At 36.4% G+C, this 15,311-nt stretch overlaps 1 protein-coding gene and 1 pseudogene across 9 annotated transcripts in view; one reads left to right on the plus strand and one right to left on the minus strand.

The window, feature by feature from the left end:
- METTL25 (methyltransferase like 25) overlaps positions 1-15,311 on the minus strand; it is a 143,796-nt gene that overhangs the window by 19,082 nt on the left and 109,403 nt on the right. For 7 of the 9 annotated variants that reach the window (XR_004286733.1, XR_004286734.1, XM_032346881.1 and 4 more), the window contains exons 10-11: positions 1,136-1,210; positions 484-555 (exon numbers count right to left, since the gene is read on the minus strand). The exons of the other annotated variants lie outside the window; for them this stretch is intronic. Coding sequence is in view for 5 of the 7 variants with exons in the window: in XM_032346881.1 (XP_032202772.1) it covers positions 484-555; positions 1,136-1,210 (147 nt within the window). In the remaining 2 variants the exon portion in view is untranslated. The remainder of the gene's footprint in view (positions 1-483; positions 556-1,135; positions 1,211-15,311) is intronic. 9 annotated transcript variants of the gene reach the window in all.
- On the plus strand, positions 10,881-11,738 carry LOC116593078 (annotated as a pseudogene).

Below are 15,311 nucleotides of genomic sequence, written 5' to 3' on the forward strand. Positions count from 1 at the left end.
AAGAAAACAATTTTGGGGGGCATTCAACAAAGGTAAAACAAGACTGAAAAAAAACAAAAGTAATTTGCACTGGTCAGAAGAAGTTTTTTTACTGTGGAGTGCATATGTCCAAAATCCAAAAGTGATATAAAAGATAAATTCTTATAAAATGAAAATATACATACTATCTTTTATATCTGGCCTTTATTAATTTTAGTTATACATTATGTCATATATGATGGTTATGTGTACTGCCTCTTGTATAGGAATTACCATACAATTAAAAGAATATAAGCTTTTATAAAAGAAGCCTTGCTGAAAACATCTGTTGTACATATGTTTATGTTTAAAAAGAGATAGAATGAATATTTAAACTTCAAAAATATAATGAGAAAAATTATCTGACTAGTTTTAGGTCAAAGAAACTTACTCTAGATATAATTGGGTCCATTTACTGGATTTTATGAAGATATTTATTACGTATTTTAAAATATCATCATTTACCTGTTCTTTTAGGTAGCAAAGTCGATCTAGAAGAATCAATGCCTCTATACAAGGAGCCAGAACAACTTTCAACTAAAAGAAAGAATAAGATAGGATGGTAGAACTTAAAACAAAAAAACAAAACAAAAACAAAAACTAGCTTAACACTTATGTTCAAGAAAATGTATCTACAGAAATTTATGTAAGGCCAAATCTTTAATACCAATTGTATATCTTCAGAAAATGAATACTGCAGAGATGAAAAGTTTTTCTTTAATGATAATAGGAAAAGAATGTCCTTTGGATGACTTTGAGGTAGAATCCAAAGGCAGTCAGTCCTACATATGTGATAGAGAGCTTTCAAAGGTACTAAAAGTAAAATTCATTAAAAGGAATGCTTGTGAAATAACTGCATTGAGACCAATATGTGTTCAAAGAACTCTGAAATTTCTTTCTGTGCATTTATGATACACTTTAAGAGAAATCTACCATGTGTTCTCTTTATTACATTACTGACACCTAATATAGTTCTGAAATAGGAAATGATCCAAAAGGGTTTTTCTGCAGTAAGAGAAAAACAACATAGATTGGTTGGTCCCATAATAAAATTTAATAGAACCCTATTCAAGTCTAGCAACATATCCAATTTAATAGGTTTAATTCTGAGATTTACCATATTAAAAGCTTCCAGCTCATTCATTCTAGGCTTATACTTCTCGTAGTAGTCCATTATAACTTTTTCTGGCAGCTTCAAGATAAAACAACAACAAGAAATTTAACAACAGTTAAAAAAGTTTTTTCCTTATCAAACATAACCCCTAAAGTAAAATCAACATAACAATTTAAAACAAACCTCGGTGTCTGAAGAACTCTAAGGATATGCACAAAGCAAGTCAATATAACAAAGTTCTTTCATTGATATCTTCTGTACCTAGTTTATTTAGCATATCATAAATAAAATCAGCAGTAACATCCTATTACTATTGTTTAATTTTAGTAAATAGATGAAATATCTACTTTCACTTGTTTCTATGCTTGGAGTACAGAGAAGCTCAATAAACATTTTTTGCAGTAAAATTAAAGATTTAAAATATTGTGTCTATATGTCCTAAAGAATAATCTTCAAAGGCAACAAGAACACAATAAGGACATATGTTCACATTTAAGGTAATTTCCTCTAACATCCACTTAACAATCCACCAACAAGCATTACTTTCTGATTTTTCTCTAAAACACAGGATGCCTATAGTACACTAAACACTTGTGGCCACTTTTTAAAAAACACACGTGCTTCTGTTCACACCAGCTGAACTTTATCTTTACTGAGTCAACTGTATTCATGTCTAAACTTGATATAAGTATTACATAACTAATGAAATACTAATGCAAGAGCAGAAGTTTTTTTTCTATAAACTGGATGCCTTTTTGAAAGGCATGATAAAGGAAAGCCATCAGAAGAAACTGCTGTCAAATTACATATGGTCAAAACAAATGAAAGACTGGATGAAAAGGAGTAAAAAATCTGAAAGGATTTTGTATTTAGATTTTTTTGCAGATGTCTAAATGAATTTATTATTTTTTCAAAGCCTTTATTCTTTTTCTTATTGCATTCAATTTCTTTTGAACTTTGAAAGTACAAAAAGGTAACAGAGAAAACTTTTTGTTTCTTCAATTTCTAGTGCAGCCTTGCAGAGAAGATTTCTCCCTTGGTACAGAACCCAAGCAGATTATACCTCCTTCCCCAATCCTTTTTAAAATTTTGCCCATCTTTCAATCAAATGACTACCTCCTGAGCCAAATTTTTGCACTAGTGTATACTGAACTGAATCCAGGCCTGAACTTCAAGCCAGCAGAAATTCTCATCTTACAAAATTGTGTGTGTATTTGAATTAGAGCCTTTCTTTGGTCTTTACTTCTCTCAAGCCATCTGAGATCAGCAGTTATAGGACAACTAAGAGCTCACACTTTTTTAAAAATCTTGCGTCACCAGCACATTGCTTCCTATAAACATGGTTTTTCAATGTGATTCCACGGGTTCTCCAGTATTCTTTGTTTCTCTTTTATGCTAAATTGGGAAGCACTACCCTGGTCATCAGCTGCATTTGTTCCAAACTAGGAATAGTTGACTTGGCTCCTCAGCATATTCCATGTTAGAGAACTGTGTTTTGTTGGTTTTGTCGGTGATCTGTCACCCTCGGAATTTTCTCTTGGTATCCTTCTGCATTCATAATACACATGATTTGAGATTAAACATGCTTTCTGATTTTGTTAATGAAGGTGTTTGTGTTTTGGTTTCTATTTGTTAGTTTTGTGTGATTCTAAAAAATAATGGAAGTCCGTTGTTTAAATGAACCAAAGCTGGACACTAGAGACTGATACACTGTTTTTAACTAAAGTCCACACTATCTCAGCCAGGTACTCAATGTCAACATCAATGATGGTAAGTTATATTAACAGATACACTGAGGGAAGCCTGGGTGGCTCAGTCGGTTAAGAGCCCAGGTCATGATCCCAGGGTGCTAGGATTGAGTCCCACATCTGGCTCCTTGCTCAGTGGGGAGCCTGCTTCTCCACCTGCCTGCTGTTCCTCTTGTTTGTCCTCTCTCTCTGACAAATAAGTAAATAAAATCTTAAAAAAAAAAAAATAGATACCCTTGATACGACAGGAAGATGGCACTCTATCTCTATAGTCTTCCTCTCAGAAACCTTTAGCTCCAGTCCAATTATGAGGAAATAACTGCAAATCCAAGTGAAGGAACATTCTACAAAATGTCTGATCAGTACTCTTCAAAACTCTTAAGGTCATCAAAAACAAGACAAGTCTGAGAAACTGTCACAACCAATAGGACTAAATGCAGTGTGACATCCTGGATGGGACTGTGGAACTAAAAAGGCATTAGGTAAAAACTAAGGAATTCTGATTAAAATAGGGACTTCAGCTAACAACAGTTTATCAGTCTACAGTGTCCAGCTTTGGTTTACTGGTTCTTGTGCATTTGCCCTTAAAATGTTATTAGGTGTGGCTTTTACATATAATATTGACATACTGTTTTTGATCTCAATTTGAAGGTATAATTGTTAATTCTTGTTTTGTTTTTTACCAAATGTAATGGCTACAAATCTATACAATCATAAGTTACAGGATACTTCATTATTAATAGTATGCTCATTTTCAAAGATAATTTGAAGTTCTTTATAATATGATGCATAAAAACATATCAAAGGTAGGGCCTTAAAGAAAGGATAAATTCTCAAGGGTGTACAATTAAAAGGAGAAAAACATGACCCCAAAGTCACCTTGCTAAGGACAGCTGCTGGAATCAAGTACAAATGTACATTTGAGCCTCCTGATAGCTAAGGCAAAAAAGAAATAAGTTAAGTGTTCTCTGGAGGAGATTGTCCTATCATTAAAAATTAAATTATCATGTAGATTATTATATAACAGAACCTAGATAATATGAAAAAGTTTTGAAATATTGTCTTTACTGAATGTTCAAAAATATCCTCATACAAAATACATTAAGACTCTGAATGCCTCTAAAACCTAAGCCCCATTTTAATGTGTTTCTGCCCTATCCCTCTTTCAGGAAAGACTCCCAGGCTACAACTTATGTTAAAATCTTCCTGCAGGTACAGTTTCCCCCATTCTACCTCTCTCACCTTATTTGATTTAGAGTGTTTGTTTATAAAAATTCTACCCAAACAGCTGTGAAAGCAATCAAATGAATCAACTAGATCCTCTTTTTCTGGGTCAGGGAGAGAGTAGGCTGTGCAGTGAGGGGAAGTGATAAAAGTGATATACAAAGTTTGCTGCAGGTGGAAAGCAGAGGCATCAATAAATAACTTATAAATAAGCAAAAATCTGGAGAGAAAATTTACCTAGAACAGAGAGTGAAATATCTGTTAGTGTAGAGCTCTCATTAACAAAACACATTCTGAGAAGACTAGGCTGTATATCACCTTCCTAGCTTTTGTGAAGCCAAGAGATCTCAGTCTTTCTTTTAAGTATATGTATTCCTAGGATAGCCTCCCACGAATTACTTAGAAAACCTGAGTAAATCTTTATTTTTTGCAAATGACCACATATCTTCCTTCTTAAAACCATAATAAAAGCAAACAATTTGATCGTAATTCTGATAATGCATCCCTACAAGGATGACTTACTGTAGGCATAGAGTTGTAAATGGTGGAATATATAGTTCCTCAATGATGTGACTTGATACAGAGATTTATGACAACATAGACAGATCCAGAAGGTATCATACTAAGTGAAATAAGTCAGACTGCGAAAGAAAAATACCATGATTTTACTCATATGTGGAATCTAAAAAAACAAATGAATGAACAAACAAAACGCAGAATCAGACCTATAAAATACAGAGAACAAACTCATGGTTTCTGCGGGGGGGAATGGGCAAAATGGGTAAAAGGGAGTGGGAGATCCAGGTTACCAGTTATGGCATGAAGAAGACACTGGAATAAAGGTACAACATATGGGATGTAGTCAACGGTATTGTAATAGTGTTGTATAGTGACAGATGGTAGCTACACTTGCAGTGAGCACAGTATAACATATAAAGAAGCTGAATCGTTATGCTGTATACCTGAGAGTAATAGAACACTGCGTGTCAGCTTTACTCATATCAAAAAATTCAAGAAAAAAGATAGGGGCTGGGTATCTAGAATTTGGAAGGGTAGTATGTGCATTAAAGTGAGGAGTGAGGGGTGCTTGGGTGGCTCAGTTGTTAAGTGTCTGCCTTCGGCTCAGGTCATGATCCCAGAGTTCTGGAATCGAGCCCTACATCAGACTCGCTGCTCAGTGGAAGCCTGCTTCTGCCTCTCTCACTCCCCCTGCTTATGTTCCCTCTCTGGCTGTGTCTCTCTCCGTCAAATAAATAAAAATCTTAAAAAAAAAAAAAAAAAAGGTGGGGAGTGGGGTTTAGTTCAAAGTTCTTTACTGTTACTGAGGTAAGACCAAGAAATCATGGGACAGTCATGAGATACTACAGGTAATTCATCTGCAGCTGCTGTGGGGTTCCAGGCCAGATTCTGAAGTAATGAGGCTTAACTGAGATAAAATTAGAAGGTATAATAAGTGAAGGACTAGGGTTTCACCATTAAGAATTAAAACTCTGCTGAGAATCCAAAAAACACACTGGACAGGTCACATGATCTCTAGCTCATGAGAAGGGGGGAAAAAAGCACGAAAACTGAACAAAGGGGAAAACTAGAAATTTAAAGTCTGAAGAGGAAGCTGTGCTGCACGACAGTGATGACATCAGGGTAACAGAAGCAAAGGCAAGGATTTGAACAGTGTTCTGGACAAATCCTATCTGCTGCCATGGTTAGACTTCTGAAGTCTGGATTTGCACTTGGAAAAAAAGCTCATGCACTTTCTGATTTCCAAACAGGACTCCATCAAAAGTTCCCCCAGCTCTTTAGTACTTACCTGACTGCATGAAATGAACTGCACATGTGCCTACAAGGAGGGCCAAAAGTTTCCTAAAGAAGTATCTGAGCTGCTCAAACACTTGAACAAAGTGCTGAAAGTCCTAGTCTTATCACATACGTCAACCTGTTCTACTAGATAAAAAATACAGAAATGACATTCTTGCAAGAATATAAAGTCCTCAGAGCTCTCAGATCCTGATATGGGAGATCAGAACTACTGAGTTTCTGGAAAAGGGAATAAATTACTACACAGTTCCCAGAAAAGTGATCTCCAAATCACTGACCTATGATTTCTTTTTCTCCCAAGGTCCACTGAAAGTTCAGGATAACCTTCCAATTAATTTTGTTCTGAACTTTTTTCTTCCCCCCTTCCTTCCTGAACTGGAAGAACTTGGCATACAAAATCATTATACAAGATGTTTTACAGCCATGGTATTTTTAACTACTGACAATCTATAAACAAATAATAAAGAGATGGTCTGCTATGGCACTTGAAAAAGAATTATTAAGAGGCGCCTGGGTGGCTCAGTGAGTTAGGCCTCTGGCCTTTGGCTCAGGTCATGATCTCAGGGTCCTGGGATCGAACCCCACATCAGGCTCTCTGCTCAGCAGGGAGCCTGCTTCCCTCTCTCTCTCTCTCTCTCTGCTTGCCTGTCTGCCTGCTTGTGATCTCTGTGTCAAATAAATAAATAAAATCTTAAAAAAAATTATTAAAATGGGATCCTTCACAGCTATTTTCTAATAGGAAAAAATCAAGTTCATTACCGTATGAATTCTAATGTGGAACACCTTTCCATAAAGAAGCATTAGAGGGGCACCTCGGTGGCTCAGTGGGTTAAAGCCTCTCCCTTAGGAGAGCCCCGCATTGGGCTCTCTGCTCAGCGGGGAGCCTGCTTCCCTTCCTCTCTGCCTGCCTCTCTGCCTACTTGTGATCTCTGTCTGTCAAGTAAATAAATAAAATCTTAAAAAAAAAAAAAAAAGAAGCATTAGAAAAGATGGTCTAAGGAGTACCTGGGTGCCTCAGTGGGTTAGGCTTCTGCCTTCAGCTCAGATCACGATCCCAGGGACCTAGGACTGAGCCCTGCATTTGGCTCCCTGCTCAGTGGGAAGCCTGCTTCTCCCTTTGCCTCTGCCTCATCCCCCTGCTCATGCTTGCTCTCACTTTCTCTCAAATAAATAAAATATTTATTTTTTTAAAAGATTTTATTTATTTATTTCACAGAGAGAAAGAGAGAGAGACAGCAAGAGAGGGAACGCAAGCAGGGGGAGTGGGAGAGGGAGAAGCAGGCTCCCCACTGAGCAGGGAGCCCGACTCAGGGCTCAACTGCAGGACCCTGGGATCAGGACCTGAGCAGAAGGCAGATGTTCAATGCCCGAGTGACCCAGGTGTCCCATAAATAAAATCTTTAAAAAAGAAAGAAAGAAAACGGTCTGAATATAAACTATACTGATGTTCTACATGCTTGCTGTACTGTTTTCCTAAAATGTAGAATTATAGTTATAAAATATGGACAATGATTAATATTTTATGTAAGGCAAAAGGATTCTTGATTAGTAGGTAAGGAATCTAAATGTGGCTTTTGACAGCTGGTAGCCAGCAGTTTCGGCAAGTAAGTCACAGTCAACAGGGGTGATGAGATTAGTGGCAGCACAAAGGTACACTTGTATCAGACTGAGAGGCAGGCTTAGGCTGGGCCAGAGTATCTCTGAGGAGAACATCTAGTAAAGGCCTCTAAAAAGACCCGAAACGATTTCTGTCCTTTATCAGAAGACGTTTATCTTCCCTAACTGGCTCCCACCCTTTTCAATATTAATGCAGGCTAAATTTTAATTCTCCAAAAACTTCTGTTGTTTTTACTTTATGGGAGGTTCACTTCATTTGGGTTTAGTGGTTTCAGGTTTCCAATTTTTTTTTTTTTAAATTAAAGCTTCAGAAAGTGCAACATTTATATTTATATTTAGACTCACCTATCATTACTATTTTGCTATATTCATTATAAACATCCATCCATCCATCTTTATTATTGTTATTATTGCTGATCCATTTGAAAGTAAATTACAGACGTCATGACTCTTCATCCTTAAATGCATCAGCAAGTGGATTCTAGCAACAGGATATGCTCTTACATGACTGCATTAATCAAGTTCAGTAATTTAACATGATCAAATATTATTATCTATTATACAGTCTATGTTGAAAACTCACCATTTGTCTTAAAAATGCCTTTTATAACCCCCTACCCTTTAAAGATATTTATTTTTAAAAGAGTATTTTTATTTATTTATTTTTAAGAGAGATAGAGAGAGGGAGAGAGGAAAAAACGAGCAGCGGAGGCAGAGAAGAGATACAGGCTCCCCAGTGAGTAGGGAGCCTGATGTTGGACTCGGTCCCAGGACTGTGGGATCATGACCTGAGCCAAAGGTAGACACTTAATCAACTGAGACACCCAGGTGCTCCCCCACCTTTTTAAAGCATCCAATCTGGAATGGGGCATTAGTATCTCTAGTCACATTTAATCTGGAACAGTTCCTCAAGTCTTCTTAGTCTTTCATGAAATTGATACATTTTTTAAATTGAAGAATTGGCATACCATATGCTATTAGTTTCAGGTATACAACATAGTAATTTAACATTTATACACATTACAAAATGGTCAGCACAAAAACTCTAGTTACCACCTGTCACCATATGAAATTGTTATATTATTGACCATATTCCCTATGCTATATATTACACCCCTGTATCTTATATATTTTATAACTTTAAGATTGTGCCACCTAATTTCCTTCAACTATTCTCTGCATCCCCGTTTCCTTTCCCTCTGGCAACCACCAATTTGTCCTCTGTATCTACAAGTCTGTTTCTGTTTTGTTTGCTCATTTGTTTTTCAGATTCCACATGTAAGTGAAATCATCCGGTATTTATCTTTCTCTGTCTGACTTACTTCACTTAGCATAATACCCTCTAGGTCCATGCACATTACAACTGACAAGATTTCATGCTCTTTAATGGTTGAGTTATATTCCATTGTGTATAATACCATATCTTCTTTATTCATTCATCTATTTATGAACATTTAGGTTTCTTCCGTATCTTGGCTACTGTAAATAATGCTGTGAAGAACACTGTGGTGTATATGTCTTATAGTGTTTTCACTTCCCTTTTTTTCCAGATAAATACCTAGAAGTGGAATTGCTGGATTACATGGTAGTTCTACTTTTAATTTTTTTTAAAGATTTATTTTAGAGTGAGAGAGCTTGTGTGTGAGTCGGGGGATGGACAGGAGAGAATCTTTAAGCAGACTCCCCACTCAGCATGGAACCAAACTTGGGGCTTGATCTCACAACCCATGAGGTCATGACCTGAGTCAAAACCAAGAGTCAAATGCTCAACCACTGAGCCACCCAGGCACCCCTATTTTTTAATTTTTTGAGGGACCTCCTATTGTTTTCTACAGTGACTGCATCAGTTTGCATTCATACCAACAGGGCGCAAGGCTTCCGTTCTCCACATCCTAGCCAACAGTTTTTATTTCTTGTCTTTTTGATGACAGCCACTCTAACGGGTATGAGGTGGTATCTCACTGCGGTTTTAATTTGCATTTCCCTGATGGTTGTTAATGTTGAGCATCATTTCCTGTGCTTGCTGACCAACTGTATGTTTTCTCTAAAAAAAATTCTATTGAGAGCCTCTGCCCACTTTTTAATCAGCTTGTTGGTTTTTTGCTTTTTGGGTTTTTTTGGATATTGAGTTGTATGAGTTCTTTATTATTTTGGATGTTAACTTCTTATCAGATACATCATTCATGAATATCTTCTTCCACTCAGTAGGTTGCCTTTTCCTGATGGTTTATGGTTCCCTTCATTATCTGACACTGACACGTTTTGAAAAGGTCAGTTACCTGGGTGTTTTCTCATGAGTAGATTCAAGTTATGCATTTTTGGCAGGAATGTTATGTAAGTGATGCTGTATCTTCTTCAAAGCACTGCATTATGAGGCAGATGATGTCCGTTTGTTCATTACTAGTGATGCTAACTTTGAAGGTTTATCTACTTTTTGAAATGAATAAACAATCTGTGATAGGTACTGTGAGTCTGTGTAAATACCCAGTTCCCCCACAAATATTTTACTCAATGGTTTTAATCCCTTGGTGATTCTCCTGTGAATCAATTACTACCATGGTGATCGCAAAAAGCAGCCAGAATTTACTTATAGGCATAATGTACATGTCAAAAGGATTCAATCTATATCACTTATGGATATATCAACACATGGAAGAGTTCATGAGCTCTCTACACTTGTTGACTTTCTGGTGGAGTAATTCCTGCCCTCTCACCTATATTTAAATCACCTGGTGCTTATTCTTAGCTCTGATAAATCTCTGATTTAACATCAAAAGATCAGTTTACTTGGCCTCTCCAAATGTGCCTACTTCTTTAGCCTCATCTCTCACTGCTCCCTCTTCTGCTGGCTTTGTGTTCTAGCCATGCTGAGTTCAGAATCATGTTTCTCACATTGGTGTGTGAGATGCACAAGCAACCCCCACTCAGTACCTGCAATGAATTCCTGCTCCCTACTTGCCCACCTTATCTGCTTGAATTCCTATACATTCCCTCAAGACCAAACAAAGGCATGACATATCCTTTGTGAAATCTTCACAGGCAAAATGAGTTACTCCTTTCTCTATGCTTCCATCCTACTTTATATATGTGTCTATTATTGTTGTAGGTTCACCCTTTATTGTAACTACTTATTTTCTTTCTAAATGGATTATATCTTAATTATCTTTGTAGCCCCAGAGTTTATACTGTTCTTGACACATGGGAGATTTTTCAAAATAACTGTTTGATGATGAATAAATAAGTAATTTTGGTCTCAAAAGTTTTCCTTTTGCTATTCCATTTTGGAAACATAGTTAAGAATATTTTTCTAAACTATTCTTTATTGTTCTTTCTTATCTTGAAAGATGGCAGGTAAAAAAGCTGAGAAGAAACCTGAAACCAAGAAGGCTGATCCTGGTGGCAAGGTTAAGAAGGGTAACCTCAAGGCTAAGACACCAAAAAGGAGAAACCCTGGCCTAGTCAGAGGAATTGGCAGGTATTACTGATCAGCTATATATTGCAGAAAGGCCATATATATAAGAGGAAGTATTCAGCAGCTGAATTCTGGGCTGAGAAGCAAATGAAGGAGAAGGTTCTTGCTACTGTTACTAAACCAGCTAGCTGGTGGTGACAAGAATGGTGGTACCCAAGGTTAAACTTTGTAAAATGCCTAGGTATTACCTGATTGAAGATGCACCTTAAAAGCTGCTGAACCACAGTAAAAAACCTTTCAAGCAGCATGTGAGAAAACTGTGAGCAAGTATCACTTCTGGGACCATTTTGATCATCCTCACTGGGTGCCACAGAGGCAAGAGGGTTGTTTCCCTGAAGCAACTGAGTAGTGGTTTGCTACTTGTGACTGGACCTCTGGCCCTCACTTAAGGTCCTCTGTGTAGAACACACCAGAAATCTGTCATTGCCACCTCCACCAAAATTGATATCAGCAATGTGAAAATCCCAAAACATCTCACTTATGCTTGCTTCAAGAAGAAGAAGCTGTGTAAACCCAGACTGCAAAAAGGTGAGATCTTCAACACAGAGAAGGAGAAATATGAACTCACAGTAGTGCAAGGTTGATCAGAAAGCTGTGAACTTGCAACTTCTGCCAAAAATCAAAGCTGTTCCTCAGCTTCAGGACTATCTACACTCTGTGATATCTCTCACAAATGGAGTTTATCCTCAAATTGGTGTTCTAAATTTCTTACAAGGAACCTAATTAAATAATTGATCCATTAAAAAAATAAATTATCTTTTACTTACTTCCATTAAGGTTTTAGGTTAGTGGTTTTTCAGCTCTACCCATTCCATAGCATCCCCATCAAACCACCAGTTTTATTGTTTTTTTTTGATGGAAACAAATATGAAGTTTAATTTTAAACATGGAAAATTCAAATAAACCATTTGGTATCAGAGTAGAAAACAGAGTTTGTTCGACCACAAGAAACAATATCCTAAAGACCCAAGTGCAAGAACATTGTGCAAGTGCACATGTCCTCTGAAGGTACTTTATTAAGATCAACGGTTTTCCATTACATTTATTTAGAAATCCTTAGCAGTCAAAAAGGAAATAAATAATAGAAATCTAGATCTTCAAGAAGTTTTTACTAACAGTTTTTGTAAATCTGTAAAGATTACAGGTTTGTCCATTTTAAATTATTACGATTCAGATACATTCAATCATTATATAATACCAGGACTGTCAACCTTACAGCTATTGAGAACGTCTGTATGAGTAAGTAAAACAACGGGAAAAAATTTCAATTTCACCTTATTCTTTTTAATGGACTCCAGTGTGGTGATCATGGGAATACAGAATTTTCTGATCTTGGATTTTAAATATATGGACTTAAAATTAACTTCAATTATTTGAGTATTCATTATATAACACACAAGTTCTAGATAATAAACTTTACAAAGAAGCAACTGAACGTTACAAGAATTTTACTCAAATATTTCATTCTGGGGCCCCTGGGTGGCTCAGTGGGTTAAAGTCTCTGCCTTCGGCTCAGGTCATGATCCCAGTTTCCTGGGATGGAGCCCCACATCGGGCTCTCTGCTCAGCGGGGAGCCTGCTTCCCCCTCTCTCTCTCTCTGCCTGCCTCTCTGCCTACTTGTGATCTCTGTCAAAGAAACAAAACAAAACAAAACAAAAACAACAAGAAAAAACCCTTGGGAAAAAAAAGTTTCATTCTAAGAAATTCATTCATTATAAACAGTTTACTTGTTGATGCAAAGTAGTTGATGTTATGCCACAATTTATTGTTTTCAGTGGTTATATAGAGATAGGCTTAACTTTACTACAGAATCTCAACACTCTGCTTAAATAGACCTATATTTTATACTGGGCTAAAACAATATTTCTTTTTTTTTTTTTCATTTATTTATTTTCAGCCTAACAGTATCATTATTTTTTCACCACACCCAGTGCTTCATGCAATCCGTGCCCTCTATAATACCCACCACCTGGTACCCCGACCTCCCACAGCCCCCTCCCCCCACACTTCAAACCCCTCAGATTGTTTTTCAGAGTCCATAGACTATGGACTCTGAAACAATATTTCTATAAGCAGTTAGAGCTATACAAATGAAAGATCAAGGAGGGGACTGTTTTGAATAAAAAGTCTTCAAAATATAAGAACAGAATCATTGATTTTCCCCCACTTCCTCTTTCTGAGTTTCTTGGTGTAACATGTAAATTGCCATTTAAAAAAATATATGGGGTTTATAATGGAAATGTTAGATGACTGCAAATTTCATCACTGAGATGACAAATGCTTGAAGACAGTGGACCTCAACTGGAGGTGGGGAGTGGGGATTTTGCCCCCCAAGGAATTTTTGGCAATGTCTGGAGACTACCTCTTTCTTTTAATTAATATATTTTTTTAATACCAGTGGGGTGCTACTGCCGACGTTTAGTGGGTAGAGATCAGGGACGCTGCTAAATATCCTTCAATGCACAGGATAGCCTCCCATAACAAAGACTTATCCAAATGTCAATAGTGCTGCCAAATCCTGCTCTAAGAGAATTGTCCAATGCTGTCTTTCAACAACTGACTACAGGAATGATGGACTAAGCTTTTAAGCTGCGCATAAGCCACTTACATATCTAGAACATGGAACTCTGGTTTCCTTTGGAATGATAATTTGTTTGGGAATGTTTTCCGTTCACTTAACATGATTTCTTGTAATTAAAAATATATCCAGAGCACATTAAGAGATTTTCTAGATACTTTATAACTACATAGTTTTGAATATTAAGAGATTTGCTTAAAAAGATTAGAAACACATCAATGCATTCACCACACACCCAACTATATGTTTATCAATAAATGATAATAAATTTAGTCAAAGATCTTTTAAGTACTGAGGTATATTTAACATTTTAAACTAAATGGTTTTGATATTTTTCAGTGCTTACTTTTTACTATTTGCATGTGAAAATTAATTTCATTTTTAAAATGAAACCATATACAAACTTCTTTTTACTGAGCTTGTCAAAACTTTAATTTGAGCATTGATACTTCATGATGCAGGAGAGAAATATTAGGAGTTTGTATTGGATCAAAAACACAACTTTGGTTTTGTGCTCTTTCCAACAACTCTGACCTGACATAAAACTTTCTGAATTCCTCTTGCTTAAAATGCAAACCAAACCCCCACCCCCAAAGCACCTACTCATCTGTCTCCTACCTTTCACCAGTACATGATTTTAAGTATTTGTTACGTTGTTATTACATTGTTCTGTACCTTCCTCCCCCAAAGTGTTCCACCTTGGGTTTCTTGTTCCTTTTTGTCTGACATATTTGTTCTTAATGAGTTTAAACAGTATTATGAAAAAATCAGTAGGGCACTACTATTGCCTTTATTAACTAAGACAAAGAATAATTTAAGACTAATTTTACATGGTGATACCTATGTACCTTAGTCTTTTTTTCTCTTGTTTTACATTTCACTTCTCAGTATAGTGGTGGTTAACAGTTGAGGTTTTGATGTTAGCTGAATCTGTGCTCAAGATCCACCTTTACTACTTGCTGGCTCCTTGACCCTGCGAAAATGACTTGCCTTTTTTTACACCTCTCTTTCTAGATCATTACATTGGGGATAATGATAGGATCTACCATAAGTGCTTCTGTGAAGAGCAAATGAGATAATGTTGTGATGTTCTTAGCACAATAACTACCACACAGCAAGTGCTTAGTAAATATTAGTTATTAATTAATATTCCTGTCAGGGGTGCCTGGGTGGCTCAGTTGGTTAAGCATCTGACTCCTGGTTTAAGCTCAGGTCATAATCTTAGGGTTGCCTTGCATCAGGTGACTGGCCCTCACATCAGACTCTGCATTCACTGAGGAGTCTGCTTCAGATTCTCCCTCTCCCTGACCCTCCCCCTGACACCCTACTCTCTCTTTCCCTTAAAAAAATTCTTATCAGTCATATAGTAAGTGCATGAAGGAATAATTACTATGGTTATTAAAGATAAATTTGGAAAGAGAAAGCTATCAGGAAAGATAAGCAACATTTTTTTCTGGATTTTTGCTGTTTAGTTTTTGGCAAAGGATAATATATTTTTAGTTTAAGTAAAAACTTAGTTCTTCATCTGTGAAAATAATGCTTAGGACCCAGAAGTAAAATAATCAAGAAAAAAGTTGTCTATTCTCATTCATTTATGTAAGACTAGGAGGATTTTCATTTGGTGACTAAATAAAAATATTGACAAGAGTCATATCAATTGTGTTATTACTGGTCAAACATATATAAAAATCAGAATAATAAAAACTATACATAAAGTATAATAA

This window comes from Mustela erminea, chromosome 6 (genome assembly GCF_009829155.1).
Source record: "Mustela erminea isolate mMusErm1 chromosome 6, mMusErm1.Pri, whole genome shotgun sequence".
NCBI classification, from domain to species: Eukaryota; Metazoa; Chordata; class Mammalia; order Carnivora; family Mustelidae; genus Mustela; species Mustela erminea.